The sequence below is a fragment of the Acinonyx jubatus genome, chromosome D1, assembly GCF_027475565.1.
Source record: "Acinonyx jubatus isolate Ajub_Pintada_27869175 chromosome D1, VMU_Ajub_asm_v1.0, whole genome shotgun sequence".
Taxonomy (NCBI): domain Eukaryota; kingdom Metazoa; phylum Chordata; class Mammalia; order Carnivora; family Felidae; genus Acinonyx; species Acinonyx jubatus.
The window spans coordinates 96667210-96691406 of record NC_069390.1 but is presented as its reverse complement, the minus strand read 5'-3'; the positions used below and the strand labels follow the sequence as shown (position 1 = coordinate 96691406).

Here is a 24197-nt window from a genome sequence, read left to right as displayed (position 1 = left end):
AGGTGGTGATCCCCACCCGCCCAGCCTTGTTTAATGCTTCTCCACTGCAACTTAGTCTTATTTCTGTTGTCCTCTTTGTGGAAGGAGAAGTTTAGTGTCTTTGGCCCTGCCGGAGAAGTTGTTTTAAATAATCTAGGCACTCTGTGTGTGAAAAGTGTATAAAGCGTGATGCGGATGCAGGTGTCTGTGCTCAGGACAGCAGTGTTCCTGTCAGCGGAGCAGGTGCATGGTATATTTAGAAGGCTGCTCCCGCTGTGAGGAGGAGGCGAAGGCTTTCTGCCAAAACCCTGGAACCGGTAAAACCCGGCCCTTTAAGAGCACAAGTCCCTGCCCAGGTACAGTAGGTCGGTAATACCTTGATCTTAGCACACTGTTATTCCTGCCGTTAAGTGGGGATCTCCCCCGCCCCCCCCCCCCCGCCAGATTTGCAAATATTTTCTTTCTGATTTCTTCTAGACTTCACTGAGGGTTCCCAAGTTCCCGAAAGGCCTCCCAAACCGTTCCCTCGGAGAATCAACTCTGAACGAAAAGCAGGTAGCTGTCAGCAAGGTGGTGCCGCCCCCGCCCCACCGCAGCTCTCCAGCGAGATCGAGAACCTCATGAGTCAGGGATACTCCTACCAGGACATTCAGAAAGCTTTGGTCATTGCCCACAACAACATCGAAATGGCCAAAAATATCCTCCGGGAATTTGTTTCTATTTCTTCTCCCGCCCACGTCGCCACCTAGCACACCCCCGCCCCGCTGCAGCGTCAGAGGACCAGTGAGCCGGCCGCTCTTACTGGAGTGGCACCTGCAAGGGCAGAGGTGCCTTTGGAGACTTCGCGGTGAGGTCTCGCCCTCTCTGTGGGGTTTCACATCCGTGGTTCCAAGATTTCAAAGCAGTGGAATGAACATGGAGCAGCTAGTGTGTTTTATTATTTTATTTGTTTTGAGAGTGGATTCGAAGGTGTCCTTCAGTCCTCACCTTAGAGTGTGGATTCTTAGTAAATGGTAGCCTACCTGGGGAACAGTCCGGAAAGCAGTAGGAGAAGTATTGTGCTGTAAATCCTCACTGGGGACTTCAGACTTCCCTGGGTTAAGGATGTGGTTGTGTTTCTGTCTGTCTGTGGTTGCGTGTGTCCTGTGATTATAAGATTAACCTGCTGTGTGTGTTAATCCCAGGCAGGGAATTAGCACAAGAGGTTTAGGAAGGAATCGTTTAAAGACTTCCATCTACTGTGGTATTCTACCCAACCCCAGTGTGTATTACAACTTCAACACTCCCCGACGGCTTGGATTACCACGTGCATAGCTCAAGTCTTGTATTTTTAGAACACCCTCCCTCTGTCCTTTGTCCTGCTTCCTCCTCCTCCTTGGTGTCTGTCATTGGCAGTGGGCTTGCTGTGACCAGACTTACTGAAGCCGAGTGGCTTATAGGATGTTCCTTATTACGTGTGATGGTTGGTGTTGGTTTGTGTGGTAGATGGGTAGTGGGGGAAAAAGTACTGTTGCTGTATCCTTATAGTCATGTTTGATCTAGCAGCTAACACTGGTCACTCCAAAGCACTGTTTCCATAGGAACATCGACTCTGTTAAAGTACGATGTTTTCATTATCCTAATTCCATAATGACTGATTCGAGATAGAGGCCTTCAGATACATTCCATGCCCTCCCCAGAAGGTGGTCTGTGGGAGTCCGTTGCCTTGATGCCAGGTACGTGTTCTAACGTAGGCCGTGGGTTTTTCTGCTTCACGGGAAGGGAAGGGCATTTGTTTCCAGCAGTGGCTTTCTGACCTGAATACCACAAAACTTTTAGCAAGCTTCACGCACAGGCTCTTTGCCTTGTTCTACATAAGATGCACAAAATAGTGAAGATGTCTCTGTTGGGTTTTTTTTCCCCGGTGAGTTAATTCCAGCTTATACGGGTGTCTCCCTTTGAACATGAGCCAGGTTATATTTTCGGAGGAGAATCTGCTCTTTGCCCTCGAAGGAAAGGGGCTGACACCCATGGTGGTGCAGCATTGCGCTGACAGCCCCAGTCCCGCATCGGGGCCTCCGACAGCTGGGTTTCCCTTGTGCCTGTGGCTTTGGGCATGTAGCACGTCCTTCCGTCTCCTCGTCACCTTAGTCCTGTGTACTCACTCGTGACTGCGTTCTCCACGGTAATTAGCATTCAGTGTATAAATGACTTTACTGTGGTCAGAGACCGTATGTGAGAAGCCTGACGATTTGTGCAATTGCAGGTTACAAAGGAGATTCAGGGTCCAGCACGGGGCACCCGTTAGTCGGTTCCTGGAGGTGCTGCGAAATGACCCCTGGAGTTGGGTCAGTTCTCTGTCCAGTCTTTGCTGGCTTCCCCAGCAAAGCGGGTGTACCCCCTCGCTTGTCAGAAGCACGCCTGCTCTTTGATCAATCTGCCCTCCTCAAAATCTAAATCACGCTTTTGTCTTTAGATCCAGAATCTCTTCAGATCGGTTTTCTTTCTCATCTTGTCATCTGTGGAACTAAAATTTTTTCTAACTCTTCTCTTGGCTCTCAGCTGTTCCTAGACCTGTTGGCTTTATCCTCTTGCCTCCGAACCATTTACATTCCCAGGGTAGAAGGTACAGGACTTCTTGTTAATTTGCTCTGGTTCCCCAATGTCTGCTCCACGTGGCGGAAAACAGCCCAGCCCACCGTCAGGTGCAGGAGGTGTCCTGATGGTCGTGGCCGGGGGCAGGGAGAGTGGCAGTAACCTAGCGTCTCCTTCTAAAAGCCAGTAAGGATATGGTTTCGTTTGTGGTAACGTTCAGTTTGTATTTTGTTTAAATGCTGAAGACCCAGACGAAAAACTAGAAGAAATGGCAGCATTTTCCATGCCTGCCCACACTGGAAGTTTTCCTTGTCTGCAGACATTGCCCATAGTCTGAAGATGTGTCAAGAGAACAGAACACTGATTCTGCATATCTTTTGCCTGTTCAGTGTATCCAAAATCTTTGGAGAGTGTGTCCTTACACATATATAGGCTAAGGGCGAGTTCATCCTTTTGTTCCTCGTTGAGCGCCCCTGTGGCTCATGGGGTCAGGCCTCCAACTGGGGTGTCAGATCCCAGTGTTGGACATACGCTTCATTGATTGGCTTGGTCATCGGCCTGGCAGCTGGGTAGCTATAGGCTTTCAAGCTTCTGAGACCATCCTGTGAGGTTTTCTCTCCTCAGGTCTGTGAGGACAGACCTGGGTCCAAGCCTCAGGTCACCAAGGTAGTCTCACGAAAGTTTTCACGTGGAGGCTTGTCTTGAGGGTATTTCCAAAACTTTAATCTCTTAAATTTTCCTTGGGCTAAGGCACAAATACCAGCTTCTTCATCCTCCATTCGTATGGCAGTTTTTAATTCCTGGGCTCTGCTCTGAATTTAGAATTGCTCTTTCAGAAGTTGGCTTTGAGTTTTGCCATTTTGGGTAAACCCATCTCCCTTCTCCCTCCGAATTACAAGTGGTTCCTTCTGTGTTAACTTGCCAGGTGGGTAAGGTAAAAGTCACTTTGATGTTTTTCTTTTTTCTCAAATGCATTTGGCTATTCTGTTCAGTCCAGTCTCCTTTCCCTCTTTCTGGCTTGCCCTGCACGGCCTGCCTCTGTGCTCCTCTGTGCTGCTCTGTGCTCCTCTGTGCCCAGCTGCCCTCTGTGCTCCTTCCACTAAAGTAAAAGATTCCCAGAGCAGAAACACCTGTGGGCTCTGTGATATACCTCCCTTTAAGAAAATAAGAGATTGGGCACTTTCCGGTCTCCACGTGCATCTGTTCATTCTTATGTAAGTAATGATCTGCACCTTGGACGGCCATTCTCTTCCACTATCCCTCCTCCCCCCCACTCAACACACTCCGCCATTCTTCTGTGCTCTTCCCAGACAGATGACACCAGGGCTCAGGATGGGGGACAGTGCTCGTAGTGTCATGCAGCTGCTTTGCGGGTTAAAATTTTTGGATGGGGGTCGCTATTCTTCAATCTTAAAGTATTTATCTCCTCTATAGAAAACTAAAGTATAACTTAGGGTCCAAACAGCAGACCTACAAATGAGTTTTTGTAAATTTGCTAGCAGAGTAGGGACTGTATATTCCCTTCAAGGCACCATGATCACATTTGACACCTGTGTGTGTGGGTGGTTGGCGATGGTGTTGATGCAGAATATTCTCCTACCTCACCTCATGACAGTCAGGGTTCTAGATCTCCTTCCCAAGCTAAGGAAGTCCCCCCTCCTGCCGTTGGCCTTTCTGACTCTGGTGACCGCTGCCCAGGGAGCAGCGGTATTCTAACCATCGGCCTGGCCTGGTGGTTACCAGTTAGGTTGTTCGTTCAGCAAATGTGTATGAGCGATTACCATGTGCCAGAAGCGCCAGCTTCTCCGTGTTCCTCCCTGTCCAGGACTTGCATTTGGCCCTAAAATAGCTCATCCCCAAAAGACGGTGCAGTTTTTATTCACAGCTCTTTTATGTAGATCTGTATTTCCTTAAAGAGCTGTCCTGGGTAAAATCAATTCAAGGCTCTTCCGTTAACCCATGTCGTCTTCCTAGAGCTTTGATACTTTCTGGGAGAGTCCTCAACGTGTCTCATGGGTACCCACCATCTTTTGTGTATTTCAGTGGAATCTGTTTGGTGGGTTGAGGGGTGTGTGGGCTCAGCTGCACGGTTAGGGCAGTTACGTGTTTAAGTAAAGCATCTGCCCGTAGTTCCTCTCCAGTCTAGTGCCTTCCTTGATCTTCCTACTGAGCTGCTGGAGTTCCTAATCCCCCTTGTTGTGAAGTTTCCTTGTCGCCCTTCGGGGACCTGTTACCACCTCCCATTCTCTTTGGAACTTATTTTCCAGTCTTCCAACACCTTTGCAGCCGATTCTGTGTCTTAGAAAGGCTGAAGGTGTGGGAGAGGGGCGGATACCTGTTGTTCAGTCCTGGTCTTCAGCTGATCCTTTGGTCTCCCAAGAGCCAGTCGGCAAAATAGATGGAACTCAGTTCTCAGAAATGCCAGCCTTTCCTGGGCTAAGGAGCCTGGGACCCTAGAACTTAGCATCAGAATACATACGTCCCCACTCTCCTGCTAGACTTTCAGGCTTTAGAATTCAATCTGAAGTATTCTAAGTCCACCTACAGTGTTAGTGGCACTACTTTGACCTCAGCCTATGTTCGTTGTCTTTCTTTAGAAGCGCGTAAAGCTACGCAGTGCATGGAGGAGGGTTCATAGTGAAAGGAAGCCACAGTTTTGTATCTTTGTCCTGTTTCAGAATCCTTCGGATGTCAGAAACAGGTATTCAGGCTAAAGAAAGGAAATCCTAAGGATACAGGGTATTTTATAGACCCCAGTGCGAGAAGTACAGTCGATTCTTGTATGGGGCTGGGCTGGGACTGTCAGACTTTGCACCCGGTCCTTTCTCCTGCTTGTCAAGCACAGCCCTGGAATAGACAACCCAGTCCCCAAGTCTACACAACGTCCCAGCTCTAAGGATCACCGTACACAGCTTCCCAGTGCCTCTTGATTCATTCAGATTCTCAAGAAAGAACACTATCGGCCCAGCACATTGCCTGGGTGTCTACGCCTGACCAGTTAGCCTTGGCGTGTGGGGTGGCAGCGGTGTGCCCCTTTGGGTGGGAGATGGGGGGAGAAGAGGCTATAGGCAGGATAGATACCCTAAAGGTCTTTTAGTAGTAAAGCTGCTGTCATACTGCCTTTTTTTAAGAGTAGAAAGGTAGGCATGGGACTGTGTCTGGGATGTTGAGAAAATTCTTGGGTTTTGCTTAATTTGGGTTATCGTCGTCTTTATTTCCTTATTTCCTGTGTTCAGTCCCTTTATCAGTCTTGGCATCCAAGATTTCTTACCTCCCTCCTCAGGACCCGTTTCTCCTGTTCCAGAGCTAGTCTGTTCTTAGGTGACGTTTCTTTGCCTTCATTCAATCTCAGGTTTTTAGCCTTCTTTCATATTATTTGGAGAGCAGATCACACATCCCACTGTAGCCACCCATGGACTTTTGGGCTCTCTTCAAGTTTTAGCACCGAAAATACATCCATTCTGTGGGCCCGTGGCCCTGGCTCCCCTCCTCCTCGAGGAGAGCCCTGCAGTAATATTCTTGGGCAAGCCTTCCGGGGTACCTCAGAAACTACTTCCCCATAGCCAGCAGGAATATATAATAACCGGGACAGTAGCCAGGATATAAATTAGATGTAGATTCCAGTTTAGAAGAGTTTTGACTGAGAGCTCTTTAGACCGGGAACCCTGGTCTCCCCTGTCCACTTTATTTCTTTGTAGTCCTGTATCAGAGCCTTTTTTAATTTTAATTTTATTTTTCAAAAAACTGCTTGCCTACTAAGTCTTTTGATCTTGCTTACCTCATCCTAGAGCCTGTCCCGTGTTCTTAAGGCATGTTCATAATTACTTGTAACTTTTTTAAACTGTTGGAGTCGTTAGGAATACACAGAAGTAACCTAGTAATCCAAAGATACACATTGAGGCACGTGATGAAGGGTGGGTCGTCAGCCCTTGCATTTGGTATCCTGGACTGGGCGCCAGAATCAAGGAGCAGAGGGACAGCAGGGCCGGGTGCCTCCCTGTCCTAGGAAATCTGGCGTGGTTCCACAGGGGAGCGCAGTGTTTTTTGGGTCTAAGCAGCGGCACCCGCGTAAGAGGTGGGGGGGCCGGGACGGGAGGAGCAAGCTCTGGCCGGAGGCTCCCTCACATTCAGATGGGAACGGGAAAAGAACGGAAGGGCCAGCTGTCGGCTAAGAGCAACAGCTGTCTGGAGCTCTCCCTGCCGCTTCCCTTGTGTAACGCTCGAGAAAAACGCGGTGGACCGCTCCCTCTGTTTGCCCAGAGCAAAGGCTGAAAGCCAGCCTCCGCTCTCCTACCGCTCAGGCGGCCGAACAGATCAGCGGAGTTCTGGTTGCCCGGCTCCACGTTCTTGACCCGCTCCTGAAATGAACGTGAGGGGCACCCCTCCACTGCCTCTCACAAGTCCTCTTTGCACGCCCGAGCCGGACCGGAGGGCCAGGGAAGGGGGGAGGCTCAGACACACGCCCCGGGCAGCTCCTCGGGCCTCACTCCGCCTCCCGCCCAGCCCCGACGAGGGGGGCGCCGTGTGCCCACGCCCAGTGCGCCAACCTGCTCGCGTGTCGCGTGCCCCGTGTGTCCGTTCCCTCCTCCCTACCTACCTCGGACCCTGCTCGGGGCGAGGTAGCCGTGCTCATGGCGGTCTTGAAACCGCAGAGGCAGAGAACCACGTAGGAGTCTGTAGACTGTGTGTTTTCTCTTCCTCGGTTTCTTCCTTCTGCTGTCTGGGTAAGCCTGCAGGCACGTTGCCCGTGAGAGTGGATGCCTCCTGACCTACCGGTCTCCGTGTCTCGGCCTTGACCTCCTGCTGAAACGTGGTAGGGGCATGGCAGCTACGAGGTACCTCCTCCTACATTTGCTTTCTGGCTGTGGTGACTTGGGATTTTTAACCTTATATATCTTTTTCCTTTATTCAAAACAAAACAATTTTTAGCGCACTGAAAAAAAAAAAAAAGCCAAACATTTTTGTGCCTTTCTAAGGCAGCACTGTAACTCAGGCTGCATTTTAGGACTTAATATGGAAATACCAGAGTCTTAGCTCCTCTACCTTGAGTGTCCATCTTTACAGACTAGGGGGAGGAGGAAACGCTCTGTGTGGCTGGAGAGATGTCAGTTAGGTGAGGCACGTCTGGGGTCCCCTCTCCCTGCCGTGATGCTCTTCTGGAGTACGTGTTCCCCTGGGATCATTCGGTTGGCTCTAGTCAGGATCGCAGCCACCAGGTTGAAGGCTCTGTCTCCAGCGAGGAGAGAGGGAGACTGCTCTGGGATTTCCAGGTACGCCCTGGACCATTTCAAGTGTGCCAGCCTCTGGGCCTGCTAGTGACTCAACTGCATGGGAAAGTGTAGGACGGACTCTCCCGAGAACAGACATGGTGTGTGTCTTTTCTCTTTGCTGGATCCTGAACTGGCCTAGACCTCCTGCCTCTCCCTCGAGACGTGGCTTTCCTTTCATTTGCAGACTTCAGTCTTAGAGCATTAAGCAGCCAGTGCCCTCTGCGGGTCCAGTTTTCCCCTGGGGAAGGCAGCAAGGACCACGTGCCCGGTCCTCAGCATGGTGGTCACGGTCAGTTTCAGCAAAGAAAAAAGGAAAAAAAGTTTTCTATCTGAGAATTTTACTTCTCCCTTTGAGTTCTTCCCTGCCTTTAATCAAGAATTGGGAGAGAAACCATTCCTTTGAACGTCCTCCCTCTTTAGGATTTTGACATTCTTGGCCTGGGTGGGGCTGAGGAGAACTTGATGCTTCCTCCGGAATAGAGTCCCAATTTGTATATCAGTGTTAAAAATGAAACAAAACGAAAACTTAGAGGAGATTTTTGTGGACTATTTTAAAAATGTGTCATTAATATAAAAAAAATTTCTATTAGCAGTATTTAATCCTTCTCACCTGTAAAGAATAAGACAGAAGGTAAATATTCTTACAGAGAAGAGCAGAGCTTTAAGATTGGTTTTCACTTGACGTCCCTTTTGTTTTGCCAATGTATTAATGTTTAGAGGTCTGTTATACTAATGTTATTTATTAATTTTTTTTCATTTCCATACACAGTTAACTAAAGAGCTTTTTCAAGCACCCATGTCTGTAAAAAAAAAAAAAAAAAAAATATTTTTAAATAAAGTTTCTTTTGTTGTAGCAGCCTGGAGTTCTTGCCCTTCCGTGGGGGTGGGAGAGTGAAAGACCAGGCCCGCGCAGTCATCGTGGTGAGTCTGCTGCTACCTCAAGGCAAGTCCGAGCCGCTGGAAAGCCTAGAAAAAAGTTGATAGCTCCTCCTTGCCAACAGCCTGCCGGGCCCGGCGAGGTGGCCTTGCTGCTGAGAAGCAGGGGGATCATCCTCTGTGGTGGAGCAGGAGCTGTTTGCTCAGAAGCAGAGGGAACCTCTGGTCCCCGCTCCTAAATGTGAAGGGTTTTGTGTTCTGTTCGGTACGATTCCAGTTGTGGAGACCCCAGGCTGCTGTGGTGCCCATGATGAATAAAAAACGGGGTGAGATTTCTGGGACAGTTAAGCTTTATTTTTCTTACATATACATATATATATATACATACATAGAGGAAATTTGCAAATTTACACACAACCTAACGAAACCACATATACATACAGGTGCGCACACACAGATACACATTCACACCCCAAAGCTCCAGCCAGGCCAGCTCTCATCCCTAAGTACCATTCTCCCATTAGGGAAGGCCCTTCTCCCAGGGTCTAAGGCCATTAGCTCACTTTATAGAAGTTTGGTGCTTACAGAGTTATGGTCTTAATCGTCATAAAGGACAGTCTGGACCTCATGGCTGTCCCCTAACCCCACCTTTCAGTCTTACGTGACCCCCTGACAGGGCAATGGGAGCCAAATTAACGCAGGGGGTTTGGGCACAATGGCCTAACTCTGGAAAACTGCCCAGCTTCCTCCCTGCAGGGACAACAGGATCTAAGGAACACCACCAGTCCTGGCTTCTTCCCAGAGAGAGGCGGGTCACAAAAGGGCCTCCCGCGGCAGGCAGGCAGCTGCTTTGTAATGAATGCTGGGGTACATACTCTCCAGAACCGGTGTGAGCAACATACTTCAGCAGAGAGGGGCCGGGGCTCAGTGTGTCCTCACCTCAGTGACACAACCGAATGAGGACGCCAGCCTTTGGGGCAGAAACCAGCTCCAGATAAACAGACTACCTAACTTGGCTGCTGGTAGAAAACAGGTATATACATCCACAATATGTCTACAGAGAAAACACAGTCTGCAAGAAACTCCTTCCCACTCCCGGGATACTGAGGCCCCTCCCTGGGATGAGCCTCACCCAACCGAGACCTCGGTGGGTCGGTCCTTGAAGAGGACCTTCTCCCGACGGCCCTTCCCTCAGAAATGGGGTCTGCAGGCCAGCTGGAGTAGGGACCTTCTCCTACCCCGCTTTAGAGGCTTTGGCGATCATCCTGAGTGTTGGGAGAGGGTAAGCAGGGAGCAGGAAGTGTTCCAGGCGGGAAGGGCACTCCGTGTGATGAGCAGGCTAGTGCCTCAGATCGATGTATTTCTCTCCCTAGAAGTAGGTGAAGAGGAGAGCGGTGAGGGGAGCGCGGGGGGACCGCGTTGGCGTCTGGGGTGGGAGCGCTGAAGGGAGGAGGGACCGAAGCCAAAGCTGATGGACGAGGCGTGGAGGGAAGCGGTGGGAGGGGGCGGGGCAGGAGGGCCTAGGCTCCGACCTGGACTGGCCACACCGCGCTCGGTGACCTGAGCCACGGCACTGTTTGGGGAAAGGTGGCGGTGACAGGGCGGAGTGTGTGCTGTCAGTCCGGGGAGCTACCCCTTGTCCACGGTCCCCTGGCCACTCTCCTCGCCCTACCAACCTGGGACTAGTGTTAGAAGGCAAGACGGGCCTGCTCCCAGTCTCCAGTAGAGGAGGAGGAAAGGGAGAGAGAGTGAGTGTTCAGGGGACGAGAGCCATTAGCCCCCGCGGCTCCCAATCCCTGGAGAGGCGTCAGGCACTGGCCACAGGAACTGCCTCCTACCTGGTCTCCTGGAGCCCTCTTGTCACCGGTGCTGCCCTGTAGGAGGCCCATCTCTTCTGGGAGCTTATCTGACTTAACTTCAACTACAAAGTCGCTCTTACGAGACGGGGGCAGCGTGCTGGGAGGAGGGAGGGAGGCAAGAAGTTGGCAACTCAGGGGGAAGGGAAGGTCGCTGGGAAAGACACTGGACTGGGTGATGGGGCTCTTAGGCAGGTGCTGTGGGGCCAGCTCAGGGAAGGGAAACACGCAGTGAATGGAAGGGAGAAGGCGTGGGTGAATGCAGCGGGCAGGAGAGCAGGGAGCACTCACACTCAGCGTCCCCCTCCTGCTCCTAAGGGGTGAGCGGGCACTCGAGCAGGCAGGGAATGTGCCCACGGAGGCAACAAGCTGGGTAGCACGACGGGGGGCGGGGGGGATAGAGGGCGCGGGGTACCATGCTTACATCTCCTGTTTGCCCGACCGCCCGCATGGTAGCTTGCCCTTCTTGTAGAAGAAATAGAGAACGGCACCCAACACGGCCAGGACGAGGACGCACACGGTCACGGCCACGATGGCCACGCCCTTGCTTTCAGGCTCCGGCAGCTTCTTCTCTGTCCCACAGAGATGTTCCCAGTCACTCCCGGCCCCAGGTGGCCACGCTTCCACCACTGCCCCACCCAGCCCGGGGCTCCCCGGGCAGGGACAGGGCAGGATAAGGGTGCCCTGGCACAGCCCCGCGGCGCCCCCCATTCTCGAGCCCAGACTGCCTGCTCACCTGTGGAGGTGCTGTTGGCTCTGCTGTAAGGACTGACAGTGGAGGTGCTGAGGCCAGTGGTTCTGTTTGAGTCTGTGGTTAAACGGATCGAAAGGTGGGTTAAGAAAAGCACAAGCCCGCGCTCGCCACACCCCGCCACACTGAGGACGGACGAGGCCCGTACCCAGCTCCAGGAAAATGGTGGTGGTGTTTCTGCCCAGGAAGTTGGAGGCCACGCACTCTGCACCGGTCTCCAACAGCTCTGGGGTCACGAGGACATTCAGGACACTCAGGACGCTCTGCGGATCTTGGTCTTGTTCATGGGCCTGTAAGGAAGGAGGTGGAGCTCAGGGCCCGGGCCCGGTCCCCGCAGCAGAGCCTGGGGCAGGGGTGCGTGAGCAGGGGAAAAGGAGGTGGGCTCACCGTGCCGTCCACGCTCCAGGAGATGGAGGGCCGGGGATGTCCCGACGCTTCACAGGACAGATTCAACACTGTGTTCTCTTTCACCCACATCTTCCTTTCCTTTGATGTCATCCACGGGGACCCTTAGGGAGGGAGGGGGACAGGTGTGGCGGCCAACTCCGCTGGCCTGCCTCCCCCTCCCCGCCAGAGCATCCCGGGGCAGCCGGTGGCCTTTCGTCCTCGAAGAGCTCGAAACCACCCAGCCGGGGGTAGCTTCCCAGGCCGCCCGGTCTCTGCCCAGAGGGCCTCACCAAAAATGGCCACGCGGACCAGCTGAGTGCGGTTCAGGCCCGGGACGCTGGGCACGGAGGCCACGCAGCGGTAGCCTCCCCCCGCGTCTCGCTGCAGGTTGTGTAAGCGGAGCACGGGCCCCTTCTCCAGCACCTGGCCTGTCTGGGGTGAGAGAGGGGTCGGTGGGTCACTCACAGCCACACGGCCCCCCACGCCCCACAGCCCCAGGCCCGCCTGAGTACCTTTTCTCTCAGCCACTGGAACTCCAGGGCTCGGTTACTCTCTGCCTCACAGGTCAGGGCGAGGCTGCCGCCCTCCCGGCTCTCCGGGGCCGCAGGGCTCACCCGGACATCAGACACATCTGGGGACACGGCAAGGGCGTCAGCCTGGGCAAAATTCCCGCTTGCCCCCCGCCTGCTCCCCCCCCCACCCCCCCCCCGTCCGGGGCCTGGGGCCCTCACAGTTCACCAGCAGCTCCTGTTGCTCGCTCGGCAGCGATGCCATGGTTTCCAGGTCCAGGCCCTGACACTGATAGAGCCCACTGTGTTCCTTCCGGGCGGACTCCAACACCAGGACCCCGTTGTCCTCCGTCGCCTTCTCCTCCATCTCCTGGGTGCTGGGGTTCTGGGGGAGAGCGAGGGGGTGAGCAGCGTGCGCCTCCAGCCGCTCTCGCAGCCCTCGTGCACCCAGCGCGGGCGCCCTCCGCACCTGCTTGCTGATGGTGAAGTGGGGGGGGGGGTTGCCGTCAGCCAGACACCGGATTTCCACGCGGTCCCCTTCCTTCAGCACGCCCACGGGCTCCACTTCCAGCCACACTTTCTCCGCCGGGTCTATAGCACAGGGGGGGCATGGGGGCCGCGGCCGTCAGCCCACCAGCCGGCCCCGCGACGGGGAGCGGCGGGACTTTTCCACCCGCCCCAGCCCAGGGCCGTATCGGGACTCACAGAAAACCGGGACGACGACTTCCCTGGACTCCTTCATGTGGTTCCCGCTGGGCAGCCGGTAGTTGAGCTCGCAGTAGAACTGGGCGTCTTTGTCTTCCTTAACCAGCTGGGCCTTCAGAACGCTCTGCAGGGTGTACAGACCGCTCGACTCGACGATCTGGGACGACTGAATGTGGACCCCTGGGCAGGGAGGAAGGGGAGAGAGGCTCGGCCTCGGCCCCGCCTCCGCCCCCACCCCCTGGTCGCAGGGGCTGCCGGAGGGGGCTCCCGGAGGGACCCTGGCCTCCGCAGAAGGCCAGGCACCATGGGAGCCATGACTCTTCACCTCCGAAGTTTTACTGCTCGTTATCCACCTGCTCGGCGGGCGGGTGCGTGCGCGCGCGCGCACACCAGGGGCATGCCAGGAATGCCACAGTGACTGACCGATGCCCCTCAGCAAACACTCCAGACGCCCACCCATGGGGGTAGTGAACGGCCAGCCTGACTACACCATACCCACTGGGGGGGGGGGGGGGGGCTAAACAATCCGGTAGAGCTACACTGACGAAGCTGCAAAGGTTTCCAAGGCTCACCGTCAAAAGAAAAGTGATCTACCCCACAGAACCACCGAGATCGGGGGTTTCCCGACCTCGGTGCTGCCCAAGCGTCGGCGCAGAGAATTCTTTGTGGGGTGGGGCTGCCCCGTGCACTGTAGGCTGCCGACCGTCCCCCAGGTGCCATCACCACCATTCCGTTCGCGACAACCAGAAATCCCTCCAGACAGCGCTAAACGTCCCGGAGGGAGGAGCAAAATGACCCCTCTTTGAGAACCACTGATTTAGAGAATAAAAAATCAAAAGCCTACACGTGCCAAGACGTATCTCTGTATGTGTAAGGACCCAGAAACTGGCCGGAAAGAACGAACACTCAACTGACAGCAGAGATTACTTTCTGGGAGGGGATGTGGGGCAAGAAGGGAATTTTCCTTCTAGATCTCCTGGGTCGTTTACATTCTCACGAGAACGTTTTCAGGCCTCGCTTGTGTACTTCAAAAAACCAAGGTCCGACGAAAGGCAAGGTGGTGGCACCGTAAGCAGGGCCCTTAAGGGCTGACGGGGCTGCACTCACGTTTCTTCTCCTCCTTCAGGGGCCGCCCATTCTTGTACCAGATGACTTGAGGAACGGGGTACCCATTTCTCCCCACACAGGTGGCAACCTGAGGGGGACAGGCCGTGAGTCTCGCTGCCGCTCAGGCCCCACCAGGCCCCGCCTGGCCACCCTGGCCTGGCTCACCTCCTCGGGCTCCTCGCTGTTGACTGAAATGCCCAAGGGATTGACCTGGATGGTCGGCTCCTCCGGGGCTTCTACAAGGGAAGGAGAGGAGGGGCATGGGACCACACCGCTTCCCGCGACCCACGCCGCCCGCGAGGCACGGATGGGGCACTGACTGTAGACGTGGAGCTGGATTCGGTGCTCCTGGGACTGAGGGCGCTTGCCCTGGCACAGGAAGATGCGCTCGTCGTGGGGGGTGACGTGTGCCAGGGCCAGAGTAGTCCCTCTGTCCAGGAGGCTGAGCCGGTGCTGGTACTCGCCGGGTTCGCTCTGGCCCTGGCCCTTGCGCACGCGGAAGATGAGAGTCGGCTTCTCCTTGTGGACCTGAGGAGGGGTGACGGAGGGGAGGGGAGGGTCCTGGGGCTGCGGGAGGGGGACAGCCTCCCACCCTGCCACCCTGCCACCCTCTGCACGCACTCACAGAAAACCAGTCCACGTGGCTGAAGTTGCCCGGGGAGTGGGAGGGGCCGCACTTCAGAAGGGCTGTCCCGCCAACTTCCACCTCCAGGGGCTCGGGGGTGGGGGGCTCCGCCTCTCCAGGCACACCTGAGGTGCGGGAGGGGACACCCCAGCAGTGGTGTCAGCTCCAGCTGCTCCCCGTGGCCTCCCCTCCCAGCCCGCTCCCTGCAGCTTTTCTTCCGGGAGAGGGCCCTGCCCTCCTGAGCCTCAACCCCTCTCTACCGGCTGCCCCAGGCTGCCCTCTCCCCCAGTTCAGGGGAGTCAGGGGGGACCGTCTCTGGTCATCGCAGGAGGAGACCCTGAGCACCAGGCACCTTCCAGACGAGGCTGGCAGAGGGGCAACCCAGGCGGTGGGCCAAGAGGAAGGCCCCTTTCCTTCCAGGCCCCCTCCACTCCCAGTGAGCTCAGAGTGTGGGAATGCAAGGCATGTGCCAGGCTGGGGCACACAGGCCCCTTTGTGTCCCCACACCGCGGGGAAGACCTCACTACTCTGCCCCCCAAAAAAGCCCTCCCCAAATTTCCCACAAGACGCAGCGAGCCAACCCCGGCCAGAAGCTCCCATGTCAGGCTCCCAAAGCGGTACCTCTGTGGACAGCCCACACGCTCAGGGGACCCCCCAGCCTGGGAGTCTTGTGAGCACGAAGGGGTCAGAATGTCCCCTAGGGGTCAGGGTGAGGGCCAGGCAGTGAGCAAGAGTGACGTCAGTGGTGCCAGCGTGCTGCCTGCCCTGTGAGGAGGTGATGTCACTCAATACCATCTGGCTGGCCTCAGGGATGCCTGGGTTGTTGCCCCGGGCTGGCGCCCAGACAAGGAGGGCAGATGGAGCGGTCTTCAGCCCACAGCAGAGGCCTCGCTCGCGTCCCTGACTCCGTTTCCCCAGAGCGAGAGGAGCGGGGCAGGGTGGGGCTAGATTGGCTGCAGCTGTGGAGCCCAATTTAGCCCTTTCCCCAGAAACACAGTCAGCCTGGGAGGCAGCAGCCTGGGGTACCCCAGGGACACTGTAGGCACCGGGCATGAGGCCAGCGAGCTGGGTATTGCCTAGCCCTCCCCTTCCCCAGCCGGACAGCGGCTGGGACCCGGGAAAGGGAGCCAAGAGAAACACGCGACACCGCTGCAGGCCATACAAGGGCAGCGTGGACCCGGGAGCGCCCGGATCCCAGGCAGTTCCAGAGAAAAACTCCGAGGTGCAGGGGCGCTCTTCCCACCTGAACGTGGTTCCACTCCGGGAGGCGTAACAATTCTGGGCGCTTCCACCCTGGGCACCCTCGAGCCCTCGCTTCTGCCACCTGTGATCCCCTCACCCGGACAGGCGCGAGGCGACCCACGCCGCCCCCCAGCCCCTGCCAACGCCCTTGCTCGGGCGGGAGCCGCCGTCCCTCCCCCGCTCGCTCACCTCCAGCCTGGCTCGGAGCCCAGGCCGGAGAGGAGGCGTCGGCGCGCCCCCTCCCGCTAAGCAAGCCGCCTTTTCCAGCAACAGGCGGGCGCAGGATCCGGGATTTGGGGATGCGCTCCAGCGGCGCCTCCCGCCGCCGCTCCAGCCGCGGGCCCCCAGAGTGGGCACCTGAGGCAAAGCTCTCCCCAGCTCCCCCGAGAGGCTCGGCTCCACCCCCTCCGGCTCCGGGTAGCAGCCTCCTCCCTCCCCGCGTCCTCCTCCCCGGGATACTCTAGGATCGAGGCTGCAAACTGGCCGCGAAGAAGAGTTGCACGCGCGCAAGGCGCCGGGAAGGAGGAGCGCACGCCGGGGCGCAAAGCCCCGACCGGCGCCGCGCCGCCGGCTCCGCTCCCCGGGCGCGCTCCGCCAAAGACCCCTGGCCCGGGCCGCTCGGGGGCGCGGGCCCCCTGCGAAGCCACTCACCCGAGGCGCGGCGACAGCAGCAGCAGGCGGCGAGCAGGAGGGCGCAGACGAGCCCGGACGGCCCCATGCTTCCCGGCCGGAGGGCGAGCGCCTAGTGAGCCAGCCGGCGGCGGCCGGGGGCTGACGTCAGGGGGGCGGGGGAGGGGGCCCGGCCCGCCCCGCCCCGCGCAGCCCCCCGCCCCCGCCGCCGCTCCACGGGGGCGGGCCCGGAGCTGCGCGGAGCCGCGCGCCCGGCTAGGCCGGGCCCGGCGCCCAGCCCCCTTGCCGGCTCGGGTCGGGCGAGGGGGCAGTGACAGGTGTCTCGAGGCCGGGCTGACTGGCCGAGGCGGCGGCTACGGGAGGTCGGCCCGGACGCCCCGAGTCACGCCGGCTCAGAACCGGCGGCGCTCGGCCCCGCTCGGCCCCTACCGGGACGGCCGGGCGGAGGAGCAGCAGACCAGGTCCTCGGGCGCCCCGCTGGGGGCCTCCCGTGCAGGCGCCTCTGCCCGCCTCCTCCTCCACCCCGCCGGACCCCTGCCACCGAGAAGCTGGCCGGCCGCGGCGGCTTCCCAGAAATATTGCACCACTGCGGCTGCCGCCGGCCTGACACTACCCCCAAAGCCTCGCACACCCCCAAGCCTCGCAGTGCTGGTCGCTTTGAGGGAAGAGCCCCGGGCCGGGGCCCGCAGACCCGGAGGTACCCGCACTGGGGAGTGGAGACGGTGCCCCGTGGGCTCCCCCTTCGAACCCAAGCCCCCGCAAGTCTGAAGAGCGGAAGAGGGAGGGGGGCTGAATTCACAGGCCCAAGGCTTTCACACGGAACCGAGTCCGGGCCTTGAAAATTCTGCTTTTGCCCTCTTCACTCAATGAGCCCAGCTGGGGCTCAGTTTCCCCTCTCCTGAATAAAGAAAAGAGGGAGAAGGAAGGGTTCATGGGTGCGACGTCTCCAGTTGACCTCTGAAAACCTGTTGCTGTCCTGATGGTTGAAAGGACCCCCTGAAGCAGGGCTTTCCCCGCCCCCCTCCCCACCGCCCTTCACCACCACCAACAGCACAACCCCAGGCCCCCTGTGGACCGGCTCCGCAGCTGGGGGTGGAAGCGTGGAGGGGGAATCAGGTCTGATCGCAGGCAGCCCTCCACACAGCAAGCTCCCCCTCTTCCCACACCCAGGTCTTCTGGCCCCTTGAACTCCGGCTCTGGGGAGTGGGATGGGCTCCTGCCTCTTAGAGACCCCAGCATCACATCTGCTGGGACTCCAGGGAGAGGGTCAAATAGAGGTCTGGATTTGGGGTGGAGGCCGGTCGCCTGGCAGAGCAGCCTCTCAGTGGGCTGGGGGAGGAGCAGCGTGAGGCAGCAAACGCTAGAGATGGGCAGGTGACTTGAGAGAATGCTCTGGGCTGGTATTTTGATGACGCAGAGATGACTGGCAAACCACATGAGCCTCGGTTTTTTGGAACCTTGCTGACCCCTCCTCTCCCTTCATCAGTCTCCAGCCAGAAGCAATGCCAAGCCGGCCAGGGCAGGGGCGTGGGGCCTGGAGCCTAGGGGGAGAGGCCGAGCGGAGGACCGGAGGACCGTGGCTCCGCATCCCCCAGGAGTGAATGTATGGACTGGCCCCGGGGCCCGGAGTGGAATGGATGAGTTTGTTCGGCTACGGGGGAAGGAGCAGGAATGGCTGAAGGATGCTGTTTGCCTCCCCCACCCCACAAGCCAGAGCTGGGCAGGGAGCTCCGCTTCCCCGCCCCCACTCCCTTCCCTTCACTTAACACCATTAACTAATCATTCTCCTCTCCGCCTGAAAACAAAGCCAGCTAGCCACCAAGGACAGTCAGTTCGGAATTCTTCTTCCGCCCTGAGCAGAGTGCAGCCAGGTGGGGGTAGAGAGGCTGCCTCAGCGTCGAAGGGGAAATGAGGTTAGAGCCCAGGGTGACATCCTTTCCCAGTGTGGCTCCACCAACATGCGCAAAGACTGTCCTTTAAGGAAGCCGGCAGCCTGGGGGCGACCTGGGCTGCCAGGGAGTGGGTGGTAGAGGTCAGGGGGCAGGCAGCTTTGGGATGGGCTCATGATGGGGGCACTTTGAGATTCCAAACCAAAGAGAGATCAGGACCGTGGAGAGGATGCAAAGGGGCACGGAAACAAGAAGAAAGGGCAGTGAAGGCAGGAGAACAGGGTAGAGAGAACAGAAGGTGGAGAGTATCAGCCCTCCGGCTCCTCGAAGATGCCAGAAAGTGGAGCTGCAGTAATGGCAGGGAAGAGAGAAGGCAGCAGAGGAAGAACTTTCAGCAAGAGAGGACTGTGACCCAGCTGGAGAGGGATCAAGGAGGCGGTGGCCACGGGCAGAGACACCTGGGCTGCGTTGGAAGCAGCTTTACTCGAATGTAGGCCAAGACAAAAAGAAGCCCAGGACCAGAGTCGTAATTCTTTGTCTATTTCTCTCCAGAAGGAAGGGGTAGGAAGGCTGCTTTCCTCCACCCCCATGATAGGCCCAGACTACTCGGAGATGAGGGGTCCCACCGTGTAGAACGTCCTCTTCGTGTCTCCCTGGTATGGGTCTGACCACAGGCAGAGAAACTGAGGCTGGGTGGGGTGGTGGCCATGGTCTGGTCTCCAGGGTGGGTGGGGCTTTCGTTTCAGTGTAAGTTAAAGTGGAGAAGAGTGAGGCCCCCCCCCCCCCCGCCACAGTGTAGCGGATGGGGAGGTAAAAAGACAGGGATGGGCCTGGCCCGAGGGGCCACCGGGGCAAGATTCTAACCTAGGAGTCCTCTCTCAGCACAGTGGGCACGGTGGCCCTTCCACCCAACCCTCTAGTTGAGGGGCTTGACTGGGAGGAACATAGGAGAAAGGCGGGCTGGGCAGAGGAAGGAAGCTGATAAGGACAAGTTTGCAGCTGCAATGAGGAAGGAACTGGGGGTGGAGGGGGGGCAGCCCAGCAATCTTGGCAATTATGGAGGCTGGGGAACCCCCTGGCCTGGCCAGAGAATAGGGTCCAGTTTGAGTGTTTGGAGGGGAAGGGAGGGGAATTTTTCCAGAATGGGGGTCTGAGTTGGGAGGAGACCGCATTGAGGGAGTGGAAAATAGGGTGGGAAGAGGGTGGGGGGCGGTTGTTGCTGAAGACATCATCAGGCCAGGAAACCGGATACTGGGGGGCTGGGTTGGAAGATGTGGGGGAAGAGATTGAATGGGGGGAAGCAGCCCCTATCCTGGCCGGACGCAGTCTCACATGTCCTTTGCACCTGACCCAGGGCAGGAGGAAGGAGGTGCAGCTTGGATTGAGGTGTGCCCCCAGAAAGGCAGGGAAGAGGAGGGTGACTTGGGCGTGGGGGATGGGAGGGGCTATTTTTAAACTTGGAAAACCTTGAGTGAGTTCATCTCCACCCTGAGTGCTGGAGGCGGCAAAGGCCCCATTGTACAGGGGTCTAGAGAAGGGGAGCGGGGAGGGGGTGAGTGGCACAATGGCAAGAATTATGTTGGAGCCGGCAGGGCAAGCGGAGGGCGGGGGAGGGGACTCCTCGTCACAGCTGGCCTACTGAACTACGGGTCGGCCTAGGCTGAGGCTTGGAAGGGCGGGGGAGGGTTCCACTCTCACAAAGCCCCCTGTGGGGGAGCTGGGGTCTCTGGCATCCGGTGGTGGTCCATCCTGGGGAGGGGGCTGCGGGTGGGATTCCCACAGCCTGGCTTTCCCAGGGACTGCACGGCCTGTTCCCAGGCTCCCAGCATTCCAGAGACTCCCCTGGGAGCCGCTGGCCTCTCTTCTCAGCCCCCTGTCTGCTGGGAGTGGGGGGAGAGAAGGAGAAAGAGGATGTGGATGCATAGGGACGCTTCCTGGGGACTAGGGACCCTTCCACCAGAATGGAGGGGGGCTGCCCTCCCATCCCAACCCCGCTAAGGCCTCTGAATGGTGACTGTCCTTGTCCTCTCCGACCCCAGGGGCCTCTCCACGTTGGCGGTCCTCCAGCACCCAGGCCTCGGCCCGGGGGAGCCCGCCGGGCGTCCCAGGAGCCCTGCTCTCGGGGTCTCGCCCAGCGGGGGCCGCGGGAGGCGGGGCATCCGGCACCGCTCGCACCAACCCAAACATTACCTTAAATGCTCAGGCGGCAGCCGCGGGCCGGGGAGGGGCTCTGGGCGGGGGCCCGGGAGCTCTCCGGAAGCCCCAGTCGGTCCCTAGGCCTTTCCCAGAGCGCAGCCGGCAGCCGTGATTCAGTCCAGTACCCCACCGGCCCCCCTCGCGCTGGAAAGTAGGAGCGGGAAGTGGAATTGGGGGAGTGGGTGGAGAGAGCCGAGGCTGCATGGGGAGCCCCAGAGGGCCGCCTCCTGGGCGCGCAGCTACCTCGGATCAAGGAAAGAGTAGGACCCTCCAGCCAGGGTTTCAGCATCGGGACAGGAGTGGGGTTTCTGGGTCTCTCTCTAGCTCTGCAATACCCACTCCTGTTAGCTGTGATAAGAGGGCCTCCTTGCACATCCCCTTCCCCGTCCCCCCTCCCCCGAATCCTGGATCTCAGTTCTCTGGCTTCTGAGGCCCCTGCTGCTTCCTCCTCCCATCCTAAATTTGGAGAAGGGAGCAAGTTGGGGGGGGGGGGGGGAGGGCATGGGAGCAGGATGCTGGAGCTTACACCTCTCCCCCTCAGGGAAGTTCACATCCGCTCCCCAAAATACCACCACCTAGAAATGTCCCCAGAGGGCTGTTTAAATTTGACTTTGAGTTGTCCCTGAGAAAAGGCCAGCTAGTCTAACTGCAGAGAGACCTAAGGGGGACCCAGGCACACCACCAGGGTCTCCTGGCCTTCTCTTCCAGGTGACTTCTGCATTTTGTTTTCCCCTCCTTCCACACAGACCTGTGAGCCACCTGGGAGGAGCCCTGGAGGTGGGGACCTGTGATCCCCACTGTAGTTGACACAGCTGACCTTGGAGGAGAGGAGAGAGGAGGAAAGAGAAGAGGGGAGGCACGCCTGGAGACTGCTCCCTGCCTCCCTGTGCCACACCCCTGTGGCTGGAGGATGAACACAGAATTTGGAGTCAGGAAAAAGCCCCAGACTAGGTTTAAGACTGGGGCTGCGCTCCCCCCTGGCATCTTCCCTTTGCATCCCTGTCAACTTTGGTCTCAAACCGCTGACTGTGGGTGGCTTTGAGACAGCACTGCCACTTCGTTAACTAATCTTGGGCAGGTGACCAAACCAGTGACTGTTCAGAGGGGACACGGCAGTGCTCAGAATGAGGGAAGAAGCCACTCATATCTAATATATGGTGCTTTACAACTTAGACGTTTCACATCAAGATCATTTTTATCACCAGTATTTATCTTGATCTTTGCAAAAAAATGAAAAAACTGAAGAAGAGTGACATGATCTAGGGGTGCCTGAGTGGCTCAGTTGGTTAAGCATCTCTTTTTTTTTTAAGTTTATTTATTTTGAAAGAGAGAGAGAGAGAGAGCACGAGCAGGAGAGGAGCAGAGAGAGAGGGAAAGAGAGAATCCCAAGCAGTCTCCGCACCATCAGTGTGGATGGAACCTGATGTAGGGCTCGAACTCACAGACCATGAGATCATGAACTGATCCGAAACTAAGAGCTGATGCTTAACGGACTGAGCCACCAGGTGCTTCCCACCCCACCTTTTTTAAGTTTAGCGTCTGACTCTTGATTTCAGCTCAGGTGATGATCTCAAGGTTCATGGGTTTGAGACCCGCTTTGGGCTCTGCACTGCAGTGCAGAGCCTGCTTGGGATTCTCTCTCCTCCTCTCTCTCTGCCCCCTCCCCCCCCAAAATAAATAAATTTTAAAAACTTAAAAAAAAAGAGTGACATGATCTAAACTCACACAGCCTGTGAGCAATGGGAATACACACACACACACACACACACACACACATATATATATATATATATATATATATATATATATATATATATCTTACTGTGGTAAAATACACATACCATAAAATTCACCCTTTTAATCATTCCAATTGTGCAATTCAGTGGCATTAAGTACATTCCCAATGTTATCCAATCATCAACACTGCCTACTTCCAGAACTTTCTGATCACCTCAAGGAACTAAACTTTGAACCAAGACTACTCTAACTCACAAACCAGTGTGCTATACTTGTAACAATTTACAGCTGAATTAAGTAAGCCTATAATGGAAACAAAGGCAGTGGATTGAGGAGCACTGAATTCGGTCGTATAAACAGGATGTTCAACAGGGATTCAGAAAAGGGAACATCCATGTGAACCTCTGCCTGCACTAGCCAGGAAAGTCTTTCTGGAACGGTGGAGGCTTCTGTGAAGAGTCTGGTTTTAGAGAGGGAACGGTGAGGAGAGATCTTTCCAGGCAGGGCGGGTGGCAGGAGCAAGGGGAGGGCTGGGACTGAAAGGGAGGCTAGGAGATGGGGCAAGTATATCTGCTTTCATTTCCATTATAGGTTTATTTGGAGTGCCTTGAGGAGAGTTTTAGCCACTACCATCCCCTGTTGGCATCACCTTTCCGTAAACAGCTGGTACCCAAGAAAGTGTTACATGGCTAGATATTCAGCCAGGTAGAAGGTGCGTAATGTGTGAGTTTGGACAGATGGGGTGGAGTTAGGTCATAGGGGAAGAACTGGATCTTAAGAGCCAGTAGGCAATCGGGAGCCACTGCGGGTTCTTGAGCAATGGCAACCGATGTGATGCGATTGGAACGCAAGATTAGAGGGCCTGTTTCTTCTTTGCCCGAGAGCGCCCCCTGGTGCCCCTAGTTTGAATTGTTTCCCTCATCTTCTGGAGTAGGTGGGAGGAACTGGGATTGAGAAGCAGGACTGATGAGTTGGAGAAGCCAGACTCTAGGGCCACATTCCAATTCATCCTGAGTGATAACAGCAGGGAAGTCAAAATCAAGGAGATGTGTGGACAGAGAGGGCTTGATGTGAAGGAAAAAGGCATTGTGGTGGTTCCCTTGTCCGCCCCATCGTTCTGGGCAGGATATGGGGTGTCAGGTGCTAAGGTGGAGCTGGAGGTAGGATGATCATTTTTTTTTTTTAATGTTCATTTATTTTTGAGAGAGAGAGACAGAGCACAAGCAGGAGAGGGGCAGAGAGAGAAGGAGACACAGAATCCAAAGCAGGCTCCAGGCTCCCACCCGTTAGCACAGAGCCCCAAGCGGGGCTTGAACCCACGAACCGTGAGATCATGACCTGAAATGAAGTCGGACGCTTAATCGACTGAGCCACCCAGACGCCCTGGTAGGATGATAAGTAAGACAGGATCCATGTTCTTGAGGAACTTATACTCTACTGAGGGAAACACACAAGTCAACAGTTATAATACGACGTGCCAAGTGCTTGAGCGCAAATATGCACACAGGGCAGTTACTGAACCCGGCCTGAGGTTGTCAAAGAAGGCCGCCTAGATGAGTTCACACCTAGCTTCATTTTAACCATGATAGTAGGTAACCAGGGGACGGGGTGTGGCGTGTGCTGTTTAAAGTGTGACCTGGGGGGGCGGGGGGGCGCTTGACTGGGTCGGTTGGTGGAGCCAGCGACCCTCGATCTCGGGGTTGTGAGTTCGAGCCCCACACTGGGTGTAGAGATGACTTCAAGATAAAATCTTTACAGTCTGACCTAGCATGCTGTGTGCAGGTGACCACTGGCAGTTGGTTAGTATCCTGCAAGGGAAGGATGAGTTTCGTGAGGGATGAGGCCAGATTACAGAGGATTTGTA

At 56.5% G+C, this 24197-nt stretch overlaps 2 protein-coding genes across 6 annotated transcripts in view; one reads left to right on the top strand and one right to left on the bottom strand.

Moving 5' to 3' along the window:
- The window catches only part of CBL (Cbl proto-oncogene), an 83782-nt gene extending 74941 nt beyond the window's left edge, over window positions 1-8841 (top strand). For 2 of the 4 annotated variants that reach the window (XM_027036717.2, XM_053203971.1), the window contains one exon: window positions 457-3957. In XM_027036717.2, the coding sequence (XP_026892518.2) occupies window positions 457-728 (272 nt within the window). In that variant the 3' untranslated portion in view covers window positions 729-3957. Of the gene's footprint in view, window positions 1-456; window positions 3958-8677 lie in introns of those variants that run through there. The other 2 variants (XM_027036719.2, XM_027036718.2) reach the window with 2 other exon arrangements.
- Window positions 8842-9031: 190 nt separating this feature from the next.
- Window positions 9032-16681, bottom strand: MCAM (melanoma cell adhesion molecule). Of its 2 annotated transcripts, XM_027036720.2 has the most exons (16): window positions 16533-16681; window positions 14640-14764; window positions 14335-14542; window positions 14180-14250; window positions 14015-14102; window positions 12908-13087; window positions 12672-12793; window positions 12425-12587; window positions 12206-12324; window positions 11984-12125; window positions 11694-11815; window positions 11455-11596; window positions 11292-11363; window positions 10980-11127; window positions 10538-10655; window positions 9032-10068 (listed from the first exon to the last, which is right to left on the bottom strand). In XM_027036720.2, the coding sequence occupies exons 1-16, from the start codon at window positions 16597-16599 to the stop codon at window positions 10039-10041; spliced, it is 1917 nt and encodes a 638-aa protein (XP_026892521.1). In that variant the 5' UTR covers window positions 16600-16681; the 3' UTR covers window positions 9032-10038. The 2 variants fall into 2 exon arrangements, with proteins under 2 accessions (XP_026892521.1, XP_053059948.1); XM_053203973.1 differs by lacking the exon at window positions 10538-10655.
- Window positions 16682-24197: the final 7516 nt, after the last annotated feature.